This window comes from Mus musculus, chromosome 5 (genome assembly GCF_000001635.26).
Source record: "Mus musculus strain C57BL/6J chromosome 5, GRCm38.p6 C57BL/6J".
Lineage (NCBI taxonomy): Eukaryota > Metazoa > Chordata > Mammalia > Rodentia > Muridae > Mus > Mus musculus.
The window spans coordinates 134,743,978-134,764,607 of NC_000071.6; the positions used below are offsets into that span (position 1 = coordinate 134,743,978).

General features: G+C 51.1%; 1 protein-coding gene and 1 long non-coding RNA gene across 10 annotated transcripts in view; one reads left to right on the forward strand and one right to left on the reverse strand.

Moving 5' to 3' along the window:
* The window catches only part of Eln (elastin), a 44,774-nt gene extending 41,383 nt beyond the window's left edge, over positions 1-3,391 (reverse strand). The window contains exon 1 of one of the 2 annotated variants that reach the window (NM_007925.4): positions 3,180-3,346. In NM_007925.4, coding sequence (NP_031951.2) covers positions 3,180-3,264 — 85 coding nt within the window. In that variant the 5' untranslated portion in view covers positions 3,265-3,346. Of the gene's footprint in view, positions 1-3,179 lie in introns of both variants that reach the window. The other variant, XM_011240855.2, reaches the window with a different exon arrangement.
* The window catches only part of Gm30003, a 77,257-nt gene continuing 58,361 nt past the window's right edge, over positions 1,735-20,630 (forward strand). For 7 of the 8 annotated variants that reach the window (XR_868585.3, XR_868587.3, XR_003955804.1 and 4 more), the window contains exon 1: positions 1,735-3,331. This is a non-coding gene — a long non-coding RNA (predicted gene, 30003). The remainder of the gene's footprint in view (positions 3,332-20,630) is intronic. The other variant, XR_377128.3, reaches the window with a different exon arrangement.

The window sequence follows — 20,630 nt, forward strand, 5'->3', positions numbered from 1 at the left end:
TGATTCTTAGGGGGCTGGGCCCTAAGAAGTAGGAATGTTTCTTTCTTCTTGCAGGCCAAGGAAACCTAGAGTCAGCCCGATGAAGCGCCTTAGCATGGTATCTACATTTGACCTCGGATTTGCTGCCAGGAGGTTCAAAGATCACAGGGAGCGCGGGGCCAAGCGAGAGTCCAGTGGGGCAGCCTGGATTGAGCAGATAAAGCCTCACCGAGCTGTTTGTTTCGTGCACAGAGCAGGCTGCCAGGCACTTTTCAAAAGCTACCCGTGCTCCCGTGGGTGGGCGGACTGTTCCTTGCTCCAACAAGACACACAGAGCTGGATCAAGGGACTAACTCTTTGGCTGTGCATCAGAGGCACCTGGGGAGCTGTTAAAACCCAACTCCCTCAGTCAAGAGCCTCCGCAGATCAAATAAAGGAAGAGCTCGTGGGTCACAGCATTGACCCAGGCGACCGGCATGTTCATCGGGGTTGAAATCTGCTGAGATAAACCTTCAGGGAATAAATGACAGGAGGGATATTAAAAACATGTCTGGTGTCAGGGAGAGCATTGAACTTAGTTTTATGTCTAATGTGCCCCTCCCTCAACACACACTTTTTTGAAGAAGGAGTTTCATGTAGCCCAGGCTAGCCTACAATTCACTACATAGATGATGGCCTTAAACTCCCAATCCTCCTGTCTCTACATCTCCAAAATGCTAAAACAGGCAACAGACAGGCATGCTACCATGCCTGATTTTCTTTTTCTTCTGGTGACCTTTTACTTTCTTTTGGGTTGGGGGTGGGTGGGTAGGGTCTTACTACATAGCAGAGGCTGCCTTGGAACTTACTCTGTAGCACAGTTTCTGGGCCACCATACCTGGCTCATACAACCCTTTTAGCATAGAGGCTGAAGCAAGCCAGTATTCAAAGGAAATGCTATTACTACCTCCGTCAGTGACAAGGGATCACTAGGATCAGACAGGTGGGGGACTAGGTATATGTGACCAGTGGCCAACTCCTCCCAGGACTCTGACCTCTTTGGACTTCAGTGGAGTCTGAACAGATCCTGAAAGGCATCAATTCACATGCCTCTTACTTGAACCCGGTGACTCTGACCACCTGGGACAGAGTTTAGGTTTCTCGTCATAGGGAATAATGGCAACTGAATATGGAGTGATATCACCCAGGCTGCAAGGGAGGAGGGATTGTTCTGTCCTTAAAGGAAGACTCCGCCCCAGGGCTGTATCTTCCTAATATTCCCTGGCACCTCCCCCCAGGGCAGAAAGCTAGTTGATATTAGCTTCCAGGGACAGCTTTAGCCTATCCCAGACTCTAATTCTGTACCTTTCAAGAACTGGGTTATGTAGCCTAGGCTAGCCTTGAACTCCCTATACAGTTAAGCATGACCTTGAACTCCTAACTTTTCTGCTTCCTCCTCCTGAGAGCTGGGACCACAGGCATGAGCCACCACCTCTGGTTTAATGTGGTGCTGGGGATAGAATGCAGAGCTCCGAGTGTGCAAATGAGAACTCTCCTAGGCGAGCCACGCCTCTAGCCTGCTTGTAGATGATACTGAGACAAGATCTCACTATAGCTCAGGCTGCCCTCGACTCGATAGCATCCTGTGTCAGGTGTGGTTTTTCATGCCTAACTTCAGCTTCCCTATTTGTAAAGATAAACAGTTTCTTTATGATGAACTAGTATAACCATCCAGGGAGAAGGGTGGGCAAATGTTACGAGACCACATCTGGGGCAGGAGGGTCAGGTGACCCAGAGACACTGCTCTTTAATGGGTCCTCCCGTTGGTACCCACAAACCTCAGTCTCGTTCCAGCCCTGGAACTCTTGTTCTACAGTGGGCTCCTAGCCCCCAGCAAGTAAGTCTCATGGGACAGATGCTGTTCTTATTCAGTCTCTGACCACAGCCCTGTCCAACCCCGCCCTGTAGCCTCCTGTCCCCAGTCCAAGTTCAGGTTCCCACAACAATGAGGTCTCTTAGGGAAACCAGACCCCAGCAGATGGTTCATAGGTTCACACCTCTTTCCCCACAGCTGGATGCACCTTTCATCTGGGAGCAGACTCCTTCCTCCCCATAACCCAACATGCCCGGTCAGGATACATATCAGATGACCAAAAGGATACCTTGAGGCTCAGCCTCTGATACCAGCCATGTCCTGATTGCCAGGAGATGGGCACTTTCCCCAGCTCACGCTCTGGCCTGTATTCCATCTCAGCAAACCCTCATACAGGCATGGACTCGCTCACGCTCACACACACACAGTGACGTCCTACACCTGGGCACCAGACGTCTTTAGGACATTTTTTTTTTAAGACAGCCTGATAGAACCCAAATGGCTCACTAGGTAGCCAATGATGTCTTGAATTCCTGATCCTCCGATGACCACCACACAGGTATGTGTCACCACGCCCACCTAGTTTACTCAGAGCTTTGAGAATGTTTAGCATGCCTTCCATCAACAGGGACGTCCTCAACCCTCCTGGTTGCTCTTGAGACGGGGTCTGGTTGGCTTTGAACTTACATGTTGGGGGTCACAGGTGTGGCTCACCACGCCCAGCTGGGTGTTGGACTTTGGCAGATCCCATCACACAACTTCACGGTTTGCCTCCCTGTACCTCCATCTGTCTAGGAACGGACTTGTGAACAGACCTTCATACCATCCCAGACACATTTCCTTCAGGGACATGCTTGGCTAGAACCTCACACTGACACCTGTGCAACATAGTATGAAACACACACGGGCGCATACACACACACACACACACACACACACACACACACACACACACACACAGAATCCGAACATCTCCAAGCAAAGACAAACCAGGATTGTCTCTCCCCAGGCTGGTATGTACACAGGTGTGCACAGGTATGCAAACTGCCACCACCACTGGAAAGTACTCAGGTGACTCAGAGGACCCCTTCGAGCTTGGACAGGAGGTAGGGACCATCCTGACTGGCGGGAGTGTAGCTTTGACAGGACCCCTAACACGGAGCTGGCTCCCAAGAGGAGACAGTTCCCAGAACCCTCCCTGTCTCGAGGAGGGGGGATCTGGAGCTGAAGGGCTCATCCATCTCCGGGATTCCCCATCAGTCTTGCCACCTGGCCGGCAGGGTCCCGCAGATTGTGGACAGCGTGGGACCAGCGAGGGGCAGCGTGGGACCGGCGAGGGGCCCCTTACCTCCAGGCTGCGCGGGATGGAGGAGGTTGAGCAAGAGGATCAGCAAGACGCCAGGCTGCGGGACTACCGCTGTCAGACCCGCCATCTCGGGGAGGACTGCCCCAGCCTGCTCTCAGCGCCTCGTTTTATCCCCAAAGCGTAATTGCTGCCTGGTAGGCTGCTGTGAGGGAAGGAGGGAGGGAGAGAGGGCGGGTGAGAGGAGGGCGGGAGGAGGGGGAGCTGGGGGAGGGGGCCGCGGGGGAGGGGGCAATTACGAAAGGCCAGACTTGCAAGCCTCCTAGGCTGAATCTGCCTCGACTATGGGTCTATTTTCCTGCACACACACACACACACACACACACACACACACACACACACACACACTGACGCGCGCGTGCTCTGCCCCCCCCCCCCCCCATCGCTTTCCCGCTTTCCCTCTGTAGCTGTTTGCTTGCTCCTGGCCCTGTTCCCGCCAGAAAGTGCAAGGGGGGCCTTTGCCAGGACAGCCCTCTGGAGAGGAAGCAGGAGGGAGGGCCCAGGCAGCCCGGCCAAAAAATCCCAGCCCTAGCCAAGGCTGGAGTAGCCAGGCCCCCGCCCCTCTGCCTGGGCCCCAGGCCCAGTGTGGGGACACAGGCCAGCTGTCCCGCGCCTCAGCTCCCACCCTGGTCCTGCAGACACCCCAACACCCCCAAGCCTGGCTAGAGACAGGCTTTACCCAAAACTGGGTTAGGTAGGTTGATGGGGCTAAGGGAGTCTGCCTATAGAGTTCAAGGTCTGCGAGCAGAATTGTCTGGGAGAGAGAATAGGATAGACATGGTACCGTGGGGGCATTTTAGGAACAGATTAGAGACCTTGACATACGATCTAGTTCATCATGGTTGAGACAGGTCTTAGCCATCTGTTTGAAGCCTGGGAAAGGGTGTTGGATCTATGGGTCTATGGTTGCAGAGACCAAGGGGCTGAGGTCAGGCGAGTGGCTTGGGAGTGAGAGCCATGTATTTAGTGTCTCCCTAGGGCTCAAAGATGATCCTTGCATAAGGTGTTGGTTGGTTCTGTAAGGGCCACGAGCACAGCTTTGCACCGCCCCTGAGCAAGGCACAGTGTCCAACAGAGGTCATACTGGGTCTTAGGTGCCTGGTAGGGAACATGGAGGTGGGAGCTCTGTGCAGGTGACTATTAACTCAGTATTCTCCTTCTTGCTTGTTCACCACCTGTCCAATGCTCTCACTTGCATCTGGAAACTGATTCTCTTGGAGGCTCTGGGAAGGCTTGATGATGCTATTCCTCTACTGGCCAGAAGGGGGCAGCCTATGCTGAACCAGCAGAGAGCCCTCCAGGAAAGCTTGCGATCAGTGCCCTGGCCACCCTGTCCCTGAGCATATGGAGATCCTGTAAGGCTTTAAGGAATGTGAAGTGTAGGTCAGAGAAAGATTATGTCATTCTCAGACTCCTGAGTGTATGTGGAGTACTGTAGGACAGGAGAGGGAGATGGTTGCTTGCTGTATACAGGTCATAGTTGGTTAGAAGAAAAAGTCTAGGCCATAGGTCCTAGAGTCTTTCTCTTGTAGGGGGTGGTGCAGAGGGGTGAGTTAAAGATGTCTTATCAGATGTCTTATACAGTACAGGGCATAGAGGAGTCTGCAGAGATGACAGCATTGGCGGAGGTGGGGGTGGGAGATCAAAGGCAGGTGGCTTAGGTGGACCTGGGCTAATTTTTGGTTCTCTTGTCTTGGTGCTCTTGTGTTTCTTCTTCTTCTTCTTCTTCTTCTTCTTCTTCTTCTTCTTCTTCTTCTTCTTCTTCTTCTTCTTCTTCTTCTTCTTCTTCTTCTTCTTCTTCTTCTTCTTCTTCTTCTTCTTCTTCTCCTCCTCCTCCTCCTCCTCCTCCTCCTCCTCCTCCTCCTTCTCCTTCTCCTTCTCCTTCTCCTTCTTCTTCTCCTCCTTCTCCTCCTCCTCCTCCTTCTCTTTCTCCTCCTCCTCCTTCTTCTTTTCTTCTCCTTCATTTCCTCCTCCTCCTCTTTTTCCTCTTCTCCCTCTCCTACTTTTCTTCCTCTTCCTCCTTCTCTCTTCTTTCTATCCTCCTTCATTTCCTCTCTCCTTCCTTCTATTTCTTCCCCATAATTCCCTTTACTCTTTCCTTTCTCCCCCTCCTATGTCTTCCTCTTCATTCTTCCCCCTTCCTTCCTTCCTTCCTTCCTTCCTTCCTTCCTTCCTTCCTTCCTTCCTTTCTTCCTTCCTTCCTGCCTTTCTCCTTCTGTCTCCTTTCCCCTCCCTTCTCTCTTTCCTTACTTCTTTTTCCCTCTCTCCCGTTCCTCTCTTCCTCCATTTCTTCCAAGATGCTCACAGTCTCACTATATAACCCAGGCTGGCCTTGAACCCCAGAGCCTCCTGACTCAGCCTCCTGAGCATTGGGATAATTGTGTACCTCTGTAGAGCTCGCTTGTCTCATCTGTTTGCTGATGCCAGCTATCCTTAACTAGGAAACTCAGCACAAAGACAAGGAAAGCTTGGGCACACGTTTCTACCCTGAGCCCAGAAGTGTTCTGTATCCATTTGGTACCAACAGTATCATGGCTGAAGCTAGGTCTACAATCTCTGCCCCCGTTTGTGGTGTAGCTGTCTGGCTCAACAGAGCCTCTACTGTGTCAGTCTGAGATCTTAGACAATTTCCCCCATCCCATGATCTACCACCCAAGACATCACCAGAATTTTGGAAAAGGGAGACATGATAGGAGGATCATCTCAGAGCTTGGCACGGCGCTTGTGCGGCGGGAGCAGGAGGTCGTAGTGTTCAGTTCCATTGTGTGTGTATGTGCCATGGCATGCATGTGGGGATCAGAGGAGCTTGCAGGAATGGGCTCACTGCTCCCTCCAAGCGGGTCCTGGGACTTGAACTCAGGTCATCAGGCTCTCCAGGAAGCTTCCTTTACTCCCTGAACCATCTTCATGACTGGAGGATAGAGTGATACCAGCCTGAGTTAAATAGCATGCTCCAGGTTAGCTTGGGCTGCTTTGCAATACCTGATCTTATAGAGCAAAAGACATGGGTATAGTGGTGCATTCTTGGAATCTCAGCACTTGGGAGGCAGAGGCAGAAGAAACAGAAGTCCAAAGTCATCTGTGTTACGTAGTGAATCTGAAGCCAGACTGGGCTCCATGAGACACACACACACACACACACACACACACACACACACACCTAAAAAAAAACCCAAACTAAAACATGAGGAGAAATTAAAATATGAGAGAGAGAGAGAGAGAGAGAACATAAACCATCTAGAAACGGCACAGCATGGGCATAGCTCTTATGTACTGTGTTGATTTTGGGGATACCCTGGGTAAACTGATTACGAGGTTCCCAAAGTCCCTAACTCAGCCCTTAATGGGGACAGAGACCATGACATGGGCACGGCTTGAGGCTCCAAGTCCTGGGTGGAGGGAAGCAGGGGTGCTGGTGGGGAGCTGGGCCCCTCTCCTCTTGGAGTAGTGACGCGGGCAGGAACTGGCTCGCAGACTTGCAAACCACAGTCTGCTTGGAGCTTTATTAATTCCAGGACTGGGAAAGAGGCTGGAGCCAGCAGGAGAGGTTTCCTGTGAGGATCCAGGAGAGGTATAGAGGGAAGACTTGCTGGAGCTGGAATAGGCCTCAGGCTGCTGGGCCAAGGACCTGCTTCGTGCCCCAGTTTTTGGTCTCTTGAACTCAGTGCGCTAGCTTGCCCCACATGTGCTACAAAGGCTCCACGCACCTACAAAGGGTACATGGCCCCAGATTCTCTGCACTGCTCATCCCCTCAAGTTAACACAACACATGCACTGATATGGCAAAGGCAAGGAATGCCAGTCATGGGCTGACATCCATTCATTAGCCAGTTGCTTGAACATTCCAGAAATCCAGCCGTCTTCAAGTGCTCGGCCACCTCTCTAGACAGCGTAGAAAGGATAAAATGAGCTTTTTTACAAAACTATTCTCAGAGCATGGCTGGGTGCCCTTGACCAAGATCACTGACAAACTCTGATGCCCGCTGGGTGCCCAGCTCGCTGTAGGCGGAGGGGCACCCAGGAGAGTCATTTGGGCAAAGTTGTGGTGGGATGCTGCTCTTCCCATGTCCCTCTAGCTGGAGGGGCAGAGTGTTCAGGTTCTATGTGGCTCTAAGAACATCAGTGATTTGTGCAGAGACCCTCAGTAGCCATTCAGGTAACTTTTAGCCCCTTTGTTTTGTTTCTTTCTTCTACAGTCCTGGGGATACATCTGGGGCTTTGCAGATACTGTACCACTGAGCCACACCCCCAGCCCCTCCCTGGGGGATTCTAGGCAGGGGCTCTACCACTGAGCCACGCCCCCAGCCCCTCCCTGGGGGATTCTAGGCAGGGGCTCTACCACTGAGCCACGCCCCCAGCCCCTCCCTGGGGGAATCTAGGCAGGGGCTCTACCACTGAGCCACGCCCCCAGCCCCTCCCTGGGAGAATCTAGGCTGATTCTTCACAACAGACCTACATCTTTAGCTTTTTAAAAAAAACTTTTATTTCAAGATAGAGTCTTGCTAAGCAGCACAGGATAGTTTTGAACTTGCTTACTAGGTAGCACAAGCTGGCCTTGAGATCTGATTCTCCCACCTCAGTCTCCTGAGTGGCTAGGACGACAGGCACGCACTATCTACCATTCCCCGTTCTTCCCAGTCCCTGTACGACCAGTTCAACCTCCCTAGCCTTCCTTCCCTGACTGGCCTGGGATCCCCAGCCCCTAGGCTGCTCCTGAGGTTGGGATACTGGGCATTTGTTGGTGAGTCTCTAGCTCCTGGCCTGTCTTCCATCTTGTTCCTTGAACCTCTTTGAAGAGCTGTAGAACAGGTTCCTTTGGACTCAATTTAGGTATTTCCTTCTTATTACCCTCACAATGAGTCGCTATCCTGGCTGGCAGATGGAAGGACCCACCAGCTTTGCTGTGTACCAATGAGACTTCCAGGAAATGCAGGCGGAGAATGCGTCAGCATCGCTGCCAGAAGCCATCGACTGTGGAGAGCTGTACTTCAGCATCCTTACCACGGTTTCTTTTAAAAGAAGAAATCTTTATTTTCCGTGCATTGGTGTTTTACATGCGTGTATGTCTGCTATGACAGTGTTGGGTCTTGGATGGGGATCTTCCAAGTACCAGCGATATGCCTTGGGCTTTTGTTTTTTTTTCTTGCCCATAGGGGACATTGTTAAGATCACGCTGCTCTGTGGGACCCTGGTCTAGTGAGAGGAACAGCCACAGTGTTGAGGCTGGCCTGGGCAGAGCTGAAATCAGTAAGCACCCTGGTTCTGTTCTGTCTTTGGCAAACTGAAGGCCCGCTGGCAGCCATGCATCTTTAGTGGGAGCAAGAGCCTCACCTCTAGCTAATCCCAGAGGAAATGGAGTTAACAGGTTACATTAGCAGGGGAACATGAATTTTCATACTGAGCTTTGGAAAGGAAAGAAGGAGCAGTTGGGACCGAGATCCAAGGACAGAGCATGCCTTTCCCCAGCTTCCAGTCACACACGAGGGACTTATTTCCCTTTGGATTTATTTTAATTACTAGTGAATATTTATTTTTTTAATTTTTTTGTGATGATAGGGATGCGGTCCAGAGCCTCATGCAAATGGTACCAACTGAGCTATACTCTCAAGTCCCTGACACCCATTTAAATTACGTAACCGGGGCTGGCCTCGAACCTGAGAGTCTCCTCTTGCAGCCTCTTTGAGTACAGGGATTATAGGTGTGTACCACTAAGTCCAGCTCTTCTCTCTGATTTTTTAAATATCCTACGAGCTCAATAAGACAAAAGAAACTCCGAGCTGGGTAATATGGCTCAGTGGGTAAAGGGGCTTGCTGTTAAACCCGAGGATCTGAGCTTGCTCCCTAGAGGTTAGAAGGTGGAAAGTGAGAGTCACTCCCACAAGTTGTCCTCTGACCTTCAAGTGCAGGATGTGGTGTGGCACGCACATGCACATAACACACAAAATAAATAAATTAACATAGAAGCAACACTTGAAATATCATTTTGCAGGTAATTCATATGAAGAAATAAGACATTTTACATTCTGTTTTTTTTTTTTTTTTTTTTTGTCCTAACTCTTGAAGACGCTGTGTTTTTACATTTAGAGTTTAATCTTCTTTTGGATTAGCTACTTTTAATGGTTCAATAACCCCAGGTGGCCAGCGGCTCTGGCAGAAGAAAGTAAAGGTTTAGACTAAAGTGGGATGAGTCAGGATGGGGGCAAACCATGATGGATGGTGCAGTAACGTGCCGAGATACGCATGCAGATCCTACTCTGTGAGGACTTACGGCAACACGGATCCTGGGAGCCAGCTGAGGTGGCTATAACTGCAGCATGGAGGACTGTGAGCTCCAGGCCAGTCTGAGCCACATAGTGAGACCCGGATTTAAAATTATAATAATAGAAGCCTGGGAGTGTAGCTCAGTGGTAGAGCCCCTGCCTAGAATTCCCCAGTGAGGGGCTGGGGTGTGGCTTAGTGGTAGAGCCCTTGCCTAGAATCCCCCAGGGAGGGGCTGGGGTGTGGCTTAGTGGTAGAGCCCCTGCCTAGAATCCCCCAGGGAGGGGCTGGGGACATGGCTTAGTGATAGATCATTTGCCTAGATTGCCCTAGTGAGGGACTTAGGAGTATGGTTCAGTGGTAGAGCCCTTGCCTAGACTTTCCCAGTGAGGTGCTAAGAGCATGGCTTAGAGACAGAATGCTTGTCTATAATCCTTCATTGAGGGGCCTTAGTGGTAGAGCAAGTTGGCTCGTATATGCCAGTCCCTGGGTCCCATCCCTGGTGTCACAGAAAACCAAAGTAAAACATCAACAGTCAAACAACAAGTCATATCTGTGGGTACAGTCTATGACACCGTTTGGCAAACTGAGGTAGAAGATGGCAGCCTGCTGAAGGGCAGGTGTAGAAAGTAATCTCTCCTCACAAACACATTTGTCTTCCCTCCGCTGCTGCCCTGGGATGCCCTGGCTCCCGAACAGCCTGTTTCTGACCCAGCAGCCCAGCACTTTCTCAGACCCGGCTGTTTGTGCATCTGAATCATTTGTCAGTCTGGGTCGTTGGCCGGCAGGGGTGAGCCCAGGGGGTGGGTGTCCTGGACTGGCTGTTTGCATATCGCCTCACGAGCGGTCTGTCTGCTGCTGTCTGGGGGAGCAGAATGTAACAAGCTGGGCTCCGGGCACCCCCTCCTCAAGGGACACAGAACAGAGGAGTCCGGAACACGTCTTTCATGTGTTTGACACTTAACAGTTTACAGAGAACACATCTCTAGTTTTGATCAGGGATATTATTATCCCAGTTTATAAACAGAGGGGTTAGGAGGCCTTCTTACACACCCACAGAGAAAGCTCAATTCCCATCTCCTCAGATCTATTTAACTTTAACTCTAAGCCCCTGTCATGCAGAGTGAGGCTGACAACAAATTCCATTACAGTTACTCTTGCACCCTCTCCACGAGTCCCAAATCTAGGCCTCCCCCTCCTCAGGACAGCAGTCTCCTCCCTTATCAGCACCCCCTTGTCCCATGTTTATTTATTTTGAGACAGAATCTCATGTAGCCCAGGCTGGTATCGAACTTGCTAGGCAGTGGCGGAGGTCCTTGACTCTCTGTTTCTCCCCAGTGCTGGTCTTGCAGGTGTGTACCACCACACCCTGTTGTGGAGCTAGAAACCAGGGTGTTGTGCATGCTAAGCAAGCTCTCTACCAACTGTCCACACCTCAGTCTTCTGACCTCTCCCAGTTTGCTTCTGTAGAGACTAAGACTGTACAGGAGTCTTGTTAAGGTTGGGCCTCTTAAGTTTGAACCACCTCTGGAGACACTTCTAAGAGAATGGAATGCTTTTAAGCCCCAGGACATGTGCCTTTAGTTCTTGATGTACTTTTGGGATGCTCGTGTGTGTATGTGTGTGGTGTTGTGTGGTATGTGTTTGTACATATGTACCTGTAAGTGTATATGCACATGTATGAGTATACATGGGGAAGCTAGACATCATCTGAATCACTTAGCCTGGAGCTCATGAATTAGGCTGGGTTGGCTGGTCAATAAGACCTAGGCATCCTCTTGCCGCCACGCCCCTAGTTTTGAGAGGCAAGGCAAGCAAAGCCCACACCACCTTGCTTGGCTTTTTTATATGGGTGTAAGCACCTCACATACACTATCCGCTACTCCCCCCCGCCCCCCGTTTTCTTTTGACACCAAGTCTTACAGTGTAGTTCAGGCTGGCCTCCAAATTGAGATCCTCCTGCCTCAGCCTCTGACGTGCTGGAATCACAGGTATGCACAACTCCCTGCCATTTTATTCTTTTGGAGAATAAATGGAGTCTTGCTATGTCGCCCAGGCTGGCCCCAGACTCCAGAGCCGTCTCTCTTAGTCCGTGAGTGCTGGGTGCTGAGACCTGAACCTGGGTCCTTTGCAAGAGCAGCAAGGGCCACTGAGTTCTCTCTCCAGTCCCCATGCTTGTTCTTAATTTATAAGAAAGGTGTCAGCTCAGCCTTTTGGCTTCTGCCTAGGTTGCTGCTTGAAAATGAGCCAAGAGGCTAGGGAGGGATTCAGGGTGGGCGCCCATTCACCCTCACCCACACACAAAGGGCGACTGCCCTGCTGTGCAAGGCAGGAAACTGACTGGGAGTCAGGGAGTCAAAGACTCTGTGGCAGAAGAGATGGTGCATGCCTTTTATCCCAGCTCCTGGGAGATGGAAGCAGGAGGATCACGGGTTCGAGTCCAGTCTGATTTATATAGGGAGGCTCTGTTTCAATGTCCTGGCCTTTCCAATGACTATAAAGGCACTGTACAAAGTCTCGGGAGTGGGGGATGGGCATTTATTCTGCACAGGATCTGGATGCCATAAACCTAGCTTCCCTAGGTCCTTAGGAGGACCGGAGGCCTAGCTGTGGATCCCCTGGGGTACCGTGAACTAGTAGGGTTGAAGTTCACAGGCACGGCACGCCACCACATGCCAGCCCGTGTCTTCTCATTTGCCCAGGGTGCTTATCTCTTGCCGTCTCCCCTGCCTGCTGCGTGCCCAGGAGCCTTTCCAAGTGCCTGGGATAGGAAAACTGCCCGCAGGGTGTGGGGCTCACTTCCTCCTGCGTTTTACTGGTCTCCATCCCCACATCACGTTTAGCTACTCCCTGCCCAGGGTAGCACCCTCCACCCATGCCCGGAACCCTCAACTGGTCTGATCCCTGTGGCGCCAGGCCGGTCCCAGGGGGTAGTAAGGGCAGCTGCCAGGATGCAGGGTAGGAGGCCGGGGAGGCAGTCCAGTGGTTCCTGCTTAGCAGAGCTCCCTTGTTCTGGTTCCGCATTCCAGGGCAACGTCTTCAGTCAGGATCTGTCCTCAAAGGGGAGGCAGGTAGAGAGGACCCCCAGAACCCTGAGTCCTGGGAACCAAGAGTTAGAATCCGCACAGATAGAGAGGCAATCAGGAAACTCCCTGGAGGAGGAGTCCCCAGAGCCATTCCTGGTTCCTAGCAGGATTTGCTTTATTCAAAAGCAGGCAGGGTGAAGACAGCCTTGACCTAGCAAAGGGCCTTTGCCTTTCAGGCTACCCACACAGCTGCCTGCTGTGGGGCGCTTCCCAGAGGCAAATCCTGCCTAGCTTCTCTGCTTAAAGCAGCGAGGACTCAGAAGACAGAGTTCTTAATGCTCCGCACAGACTGTGTGCGAGGATTTAACGAAGGATCTTCTTCTGTACGCTAGTTTCTCCCTCGTCAGTCAGTCAGTCAGTCAGTCAGTCTCCCTCCCTCCCTCCCTCCCTCCCTCCCTCCCTCCCTCCCTCCCTCCCTTCCTTCCCTTTCCTCTGTCTCTCAATCTGTCAATCTCTCTCTAAATCTCTGCTCTTTCTCTTCTCTCTAAATCTTTTCTGCGTGTGTGGAAGGAACCCAGGGATTTGCGCATACTAGGCCAGAGCTCTACCCTTTGAGCCACGCCCCCAGTCCCCACTGGAGGTTCAAGGCAGGTGTTTCACCACTGAGCCCCGCCCCCTGCCTCACATGCACAAGCACACACGTGAATACACACCCAATGCCTGCACACACGTGTGCACCCCCACCCACAGGAGCACTCAATACATGCACATAGGCACACACAAATAGAAAATAGCTCATTTCAGAGTAGAGGACACAAGGGAGTTGGTGACTTCAAGAACCAGGTGCAAGGCTCAGCCCTGAATAGAACCGTGTGCACCTCACTATTGCATGCAGATTCTTCTAGATTTTTGGGGATTCCACCCCGATGGCTTCATCGTAAACAGAAAATACCATAAGTGGAAAATGAGTTTGATGTAACTAACCTATAGAATGGTCCAGCTTAGTGACATAGCCCACCATGTCCCGTTCTCTGTCCTGGTCATAGAGATGGCTGCCACCACCTTCAGTTTGGGAGAACGTTGTAATGGATGAGTAGACCCATGGGTGGGTGAGCATATCTATGTCTGGATGGGGTGTGAATGAGTGGACAGATGGATGGATGGCTATGTAGATGCAAGAGTGAATAGATGGATGAATGAGTGGTTGGATAGATGGTTATGTATGGTGAGTGTGTGTGTATGAGGGGCAGATAGGTGGATTAGCGAGAAGATGGATCAGTGGATAGATGGATGAATGGATGGATAAGTGGAAGAAGGGATAAATGGATGGATGAGTGATGAATGGACAGATAAGGGGACAGATGGATTAGTGCGTGGATGGGTGTGGAGGTGAATGGATGAATGAGTGGGTAGGTAAATGGATGGATGGATGGATGGATGGATGGATGGATGAGTGGGTGAGTGAATGGATGGATAGATGAGTGGATGGGTGGATGGATGAGTGAATGTATGAATGAGCAGATAGATGCATAGGTGTGGGTCTCTCTCTTTCTGTGTGTATGTGTGTCTCTGTGTGTGTCTGTGTGTGTCTGTGTATGTCTCTCTCTCTCTCTCTGTGTCTGTGTGTGCACGTAGAGGCTGGTGGGCCATCTGGCTGTCATTCCTCAGGTCTTTCATTGTCCTGGAACTTGACAAATAAGCTAGGCTGGCCAGCCAGTGCATCCCAAGGGCTTTGTTTCCATACCCAAAGCACTAAGATTGCAAGCTCTGCTACAATGTTCACCTATAATTTTTTTTTTTTTAATGAGAGTTCTGGAGGACCAAGACACCATTCCACCCCATCTCCTTGATGTTTAAAGACAGCAAATTGATCATGTTTCCCCCTCTAATGTTAGCATCTTTTTGTGTCCTGCTTTAAAACACTTTGGGTAAGGCCTGGCAGTGCACACCTGCCACCTCCACTTGGGAGATGGAAGCAGGGGGTCCACTGTGGGAGCTACACAGAGGGGGAAGGCTCAAGATGTAGCCTCTTCGGAAGAGTGTTTGCCCAACATGTACAAAGTCCTGAGTTTCATCCCCACCATTGTATAAACTATGGTTGTGCATACCAATAATGCCAGTTCTTGGAGGTGGAGGCAGGAGGATTAGTTCAAAGTCCTTGGCTGCATAAGGAGTTTAAGGCCAGCCCGGGTTCCATGAGACCCTGTCACAAAACAAAGCAAAACAAACCAACCCTTGCCTACCTAAAGATTACACTGACATTCTCTGTTTTATTCCAGGAGCCAACTAGCTTAACCTTTCACATCTAGGACAACAGTGTGCGCCAACAGAACATTAAAAATGTCACCCGACTCCAGCCAAACTTGGGTTTGGAAAGTACGCTTCCCTTTGGGTCGCTAGCTGCAAAGCCTGTCTCCACAGCCACAGCCCGTCCTCCAGGCCCTGGGATTAATGAAAGCTGGTGGTTTGCAGCGTGAGAGCCAGTTCTAATGTCTGCCAGGATTCAGGAGGCAAGATGGGGTGTGCAATTCCTTCTCCATGTTGGCTTCTTATTCCACAGGGGGTCAGAGAGCTACACCTGCTCATGCTACTCTGAGGGTCCCCAGACTGTGACTGGGAGTGTCCCAGAAGTCTCTCCACCTATTCCCCTAAGTCCCCCTAAACCCTGCCATAGCCCATAGGGTCTTTCTAATTGTTTCTCTCTCATCATTTAGAGAAAACTCCCCTTCCCCATTTTCAGTATTGGTGATTCCAGAATCATGAATGCTAGGAAAACGCTCTACTCCCAGGCTAAGCCATACCCTCAGGCCCTCACTGGGGGTTCCTAGGAAAGGGCTGTCTCTACCATTGAACTAGATCTCTGGCGCTCTCTTTAAATTTAATTTAATTTAATTTAATTATTTATTTTCTCCCCTTCCTCCTCCTCCTCCTTTGTGTGTGTGTGTGTGAGAGAGGGGGGGGGAGGGAGGGGGAGAGGGAGAGGGAGAGGGAGAGGGAGAGGGAGAGGGAGAGGGAGAGGGAGAGGGAGAGGGAGAGGGAGAGAGAGAGAGAGAGAGAGAGAGAGAGAGAGAGAGAGAGAGAGAGAGAGATTATGGAAGGCAGGGCTTCAGGTATCTTTACTTTCCATTTTGAGGCAAGGCCTTACTAAATTGCCAGACTTGGTTCACTCTATAGTCTATCCTGAATGTAAACTCTTTACTGGGGGGAGATGGGTGCGATTTCTCTGTGTAGCCTTGGCTGTCCTGAAACTTCCTCTGTAGACCAGGCTGGCCTCAAACTCAGAGATCTGCCAGCCTCTGCCTTCCATGTGCTAGGATTAAAGGTGTGTGTCACCACTGCCTGGCGAGAACATCAACTCTTGATTCTCCTGCTTTAGCTCCTGAATAGATGGAATTACAAGTGCATAGCTTCAAGTTTAAGGGTCACAAGTTTAAGAAGTTTCATCGCCTGCCATGCTTGGCAGGCAGTAGCACTTTAGGTAGTGTTAGTTAGGATTCTGAGGGGGTTCCAGCTCTGCAGGTGTCAATCAGACAGGACATGTCTGCGTGGAAGCAAGAGGTGGGAGTTGTGTCTTGAATGACCTTGATCTTGTCCCTCACAAAGATTCATTCTGGACTGAATGGAAATTACTTAATATTTAGGAATGGAGTTTGTGCAATTTGTTTAGGAACAGAGAGACACTCAACTGTGCTGTGTGGTTTTGTGTGTGTGTGTGCAATATGAGTATGTGTATTTGAGAGAATGTATGTATGTACGTGTGTGAGTGTGGTATAAAGGTTGGCGTGAACACGTCCATGTGTGCATGTGTGTGTGTGTGTGTGTGTGCTTGAATTCGTGTGTTGTGCATATGTGTATGTGTGTGTGCACCTTTGTGAGTGTGTACATGTGCTCTTGTGCATGCAGAAACCAGAAAAGGGTATCAGGTGCTCTCTTCTGTTACTCTCTGCATTATCTTTTTGAGGCAGGGTCTCTCTCTCTCTCTCTCTCTCTCTGAACCTGGAATTCATTTCCTCTCTCCCTCTCTCCCTCTCCCTTTCCCTCTTTCCCTTCTCCTTCTCCCTCTCCCTTCTCCCCCTCCCTCTCTCACTCCTGTAAGACAGTATCTTGCTATACAGCCTGGGATTACCTGCTCCTCACTGTGTAGCCAATACTAACTAACCTTGGATTCATTACCCCTTGCTTTGGCTTCTGGGATGCTGGGATTCCAGGCATGCCCCATCACACCTGGCTATTCTTCAGATGCTAACTGAGCATCTCCTCCTATTCCTGGCCCTGCACTGGACATTGAAAATATGGTGGGGATTAAAGCCTAATTGGATATATCCTGAGTTCTGTGCTTTCTGGCTGGCTGTGATGGCACATGCCTATAATCTCAGCACTGATGGAGGCAGCAGGCTCGCAGGCTGGAGAGCAGCCTGTGAAAAGTCTTCAGGGCCCTTTTTGGTAGGAGGAGTCAGCAGGGTGTCCCCAGGTCTGCCCTGCTGTGCTGTATTGCTACTTATGAGACAGTCTATGTTATTGGCTCTTCCTGGACTCTACCCTCTACCTTCCCTGTTGGTGTCCCTACTCTCCCTCCCCTCCCCCTTCCTTCCTTCCTTATTTATTTATTTATTTATTTATTTATTTAAAGGTTTCGTGGAACCTAGGTTAGCTCCAAAGATGCTGTATAGCCAGAGATGACCTTAAATTTCCGATCCTTCCGCCTAAACCTCCTGTGCCAGAATATGCAACCACCATACCGAGTTTATGTGATTTGAGGGGGTATTGAACACGGATGGGCATCCGTTTATGCCACTTGAGCACTCTCCCAACTCAGCCACGCCCATCACCTCTCTCCCTTTCTGGCCCAATCAGGCCTTGCTGCTTCTCTCGCTGCTCCGTGATCTCTCTCGTGATCTCGCATAGGCGACGCTCCTCCGGAGCCTCAGTTTCCTCTTCTGATGGAGAGGAGCCAAAGAACTAAGGGGTGCTGTGTATGCCTTCCCCAGGGCAGCTCCGTAGCCGCTGTTAGTCTATGCTCTCCCTGCAGCTTCCTTCCCCTCAGTTTGCTGGCTCTGGGCCTGTCTAAGAAACCTGAACGGTGGGAAGGAGCCGAACGAAGAACTCTTTTTACTTGGCTCAAAGCCGAGAACATGTTGGAGAATCAATAGAGGCCTGTTAGGGGAGGGTGGGCCAAGGCTTTCCTCTGATTCTTCAGGCTTGTTCTCTCTTGGGTAGCCCTGATTGGTTTCAGAAAGTGGGGAGCGGAGGGTCTGTCCGTGAGCATTGCCAGGTAAGCTGAGACGGGTGTTTGTGATTCCCATTGGACAAAGCAGGGCTTCGGAGTAAGTCTGACCTCATGATGCAAGGCCACTGACCAGAACCTGAGGGAGGCCCCTTCTGCCTGCCTGGGCCTTCGTTTTAGCTCTTCACGATGTCCACTGCCCGGGCTGGGCCACTGCCAGACTCTCACTCCCAGGTGGGCACAGAGCCCAGGCTGTGCCAGGCTCAGCAGGGGCCATCAGCCAAGAACAGCAGAGCCGTTCTCAGGAAAGCTGGGGGGATTAGGTCTGCAAGCCGGTGGGGACTCAGGTAACAGCCTCCCGTTCCAGCTGGGGTACCACTGACTTTATCTGAGGGGAATGTAGCGACATGACATGGCCTGGACCAGTGTTGGGGAAGCGTTGGGGCCATGTAACTTGTGACCCTTTCTAAGCTAGGCCCAGGTCTCATAACAACACCTTCAACACAGCCCACCCCAGAATATGTCAGTCAATGTCACTGACCTAGAGTGTGTCCCCAATTCTGGCAGACTCTTTTGTCCTCAAGTTGATCTAAGGTTGGGCCTTCCTTGGAGGGATGAACGGGAAGGTATGGACGGCTCAGTATGGACTGTCTCTTCTACTGGGTCCTTGGTGGTCCCCTAGGGAACCAATGGGCATATGTGGCTCTTGGAACAGTGTTGGGGGGGTTATTCAGATGACTGGGCTATTTGGGCTATCTGCATCTAGCTGCTGAAAGGAAGTGGGTCCCCAGACTAGTTCTGGGGTGATTCTCTGAGCCCTAGAGTACATTGTTCCTATCCCCTGTCTCTTGTATGTTTCCTTCATTTCTTCCATGGTCAGAACTAACCCACCTTTCAAGGTCTGGCTCTCTGAAAAAAAGTCTCTTTCTCACTCTGGGCTATGCTGATGGTCCCGTGTGTGTGTGTGTGTGTGCACGCATGAGTGTGTGTGCATGTGTGTGTGTGTGTGTGTGTGTGTGTGTGAGAGAGAGAGAGAGTGCATATGTGTGTGTGCATGAGTGTGTGAGTGTGCGTGTGTGCGCATGTGTGTGTGTGAGAGAGTGTGCATATGTGTGTGTGTGCATGAGTGTGTGTGAGTGTGTGTATGCATGTGTGTGCATGTGTGTGTGTGAGAGAGAGAGTGCATATGTGTGTGTGCATGAATGTGTGTGAGTGTGCATGTGTGTGTGAGAGAGAGAGTGTGCATATGTGTGTGTGTGCATGAGTGTATGCATGTGTGTGTGTATGCATGTGTGTGTGTGTGTGTGTGAGTGTGCATGTGTATGTGTGTGTGTGTGCATGTGTGTGAGATCTTACATGTTGAGGTCAGAGGATAACTTATCAAGAGTCCATTTTACCTCTCCATCATGTGGGTCCCAGGAGATCACACTCATGTCCCTAGGCTCGGTACCTGCTGAGCCACCTGCTAGCCTGACTGTCTGTAGCTCACATCTCTTTCTGTGAGGTGAGCCTGTAGATTTTCATAGCATTTCAAGTCACTTGCTTATTATGTGGTCAGGTCCAACCCCTCTGCTCTCCCAGTCCCTTTATCCACACTGGCCACCGCCCCCTGCGTTGGGCTGTCCCCCCTCTTCCCTATTTCTTCACAGCCTTCATCACCTCACTGTGACCATCTTGCTTGTCCTTGGGTGCCGTTGGCCATTGGCTGAGGCCCCACAGAGCTAACTGCTGCCTGAGCCAGCTTGGTCAGCAGTCTAGGTCTCTGAGCTGTGTCTCTAGGCTCCTCCCTTGGGCCCTGGCGGGTGAGGGTGTCTATAGGGACATTGATTCAGATGTTATTTTGGGTTCCCCTTGGGCCCAGCAAGCTCCGGGGCCTCGGGCCTGTTTAGACGGCCGGGCCGGATGTGACTGGTTCCAGGCCTCACCACGGGCCAAGTGAGTAAGGTTGGGCAGGAGGGCAGGCAGGAGGCCCGGCAGGCCAGGAGAGCCAAGGAATGGCCCAGCCTCTCTCCTGGACTGTGCTTGACCCTGATCAGAGAGAGGCCCTGCCTGCTTTATTCTGGATTCCTCACTGTCTCATGTCTGGAGTCTGGGTGCTATTACACATGTTCTGGGGAGTAGCTTTAGGACCTCACACCCCTTGAGTTAGAAGGCCAAACACGGAGACTGGGTCTCCAAGGGCAAACATGATCAAACCTCACATGAACACATATGTTCCAAAGCTAAGGGGGCTGGAGATTAGCAAGGCCCATAGCAGTTTGAACCTGGCACCTCCCCAGACCCCCCTCCTAACAAGATGGACCTCGGAAGCTGTTTGGCTAGAACCCGAGTAAGCAGACTGGGTGGTCGATCTGTTGAGAGAGCCCTTGTTGAGCACCCTAAAAGACCAGAGTTCCATCTCCAGTACTTCCCAAACCAAGTGTGGTGCTGTAAATCCCAGTGGGATTGGGAGGTGGAGGCTGGAGGATCAGGAGTTCAAGATCACCCTCAGATACAGCATGGGTTTGAGGCCAGCCTGGGCTACATGAGACTTTGCCTCAAAATTCCCAAACCAGAACTCCTGAATTGTAACTGTCCTGGGCTCCCATGTGGGGTCTTTCTAGCCCTGAGTTTTGTATTAGCATCTTCCACCTCGATAGCCTCGTACTCCAGATGCAGATAACAGTTTGGGTACCACCCTGAGGCCAAGCTTGCCGATCACATGTAGCAAGTGGGAACTAGGAGGTATTTCCCCAATCTGCCACCATGTCCCTGTTTTTCCAAAGGCACATATTCTCTGCCCCAATGTAAAGACTCATGGATATCCTTAGGCCCTGTCTAACAGGTCCTAGTGAAAACAGGTCCCACTGGTGGGGGCAGTTCTGGTGACACGGGCCCATCACTCCAGCTGCTTGGGAGGCTGAAGCAGGAGGATCAAAGGTTCAAGGA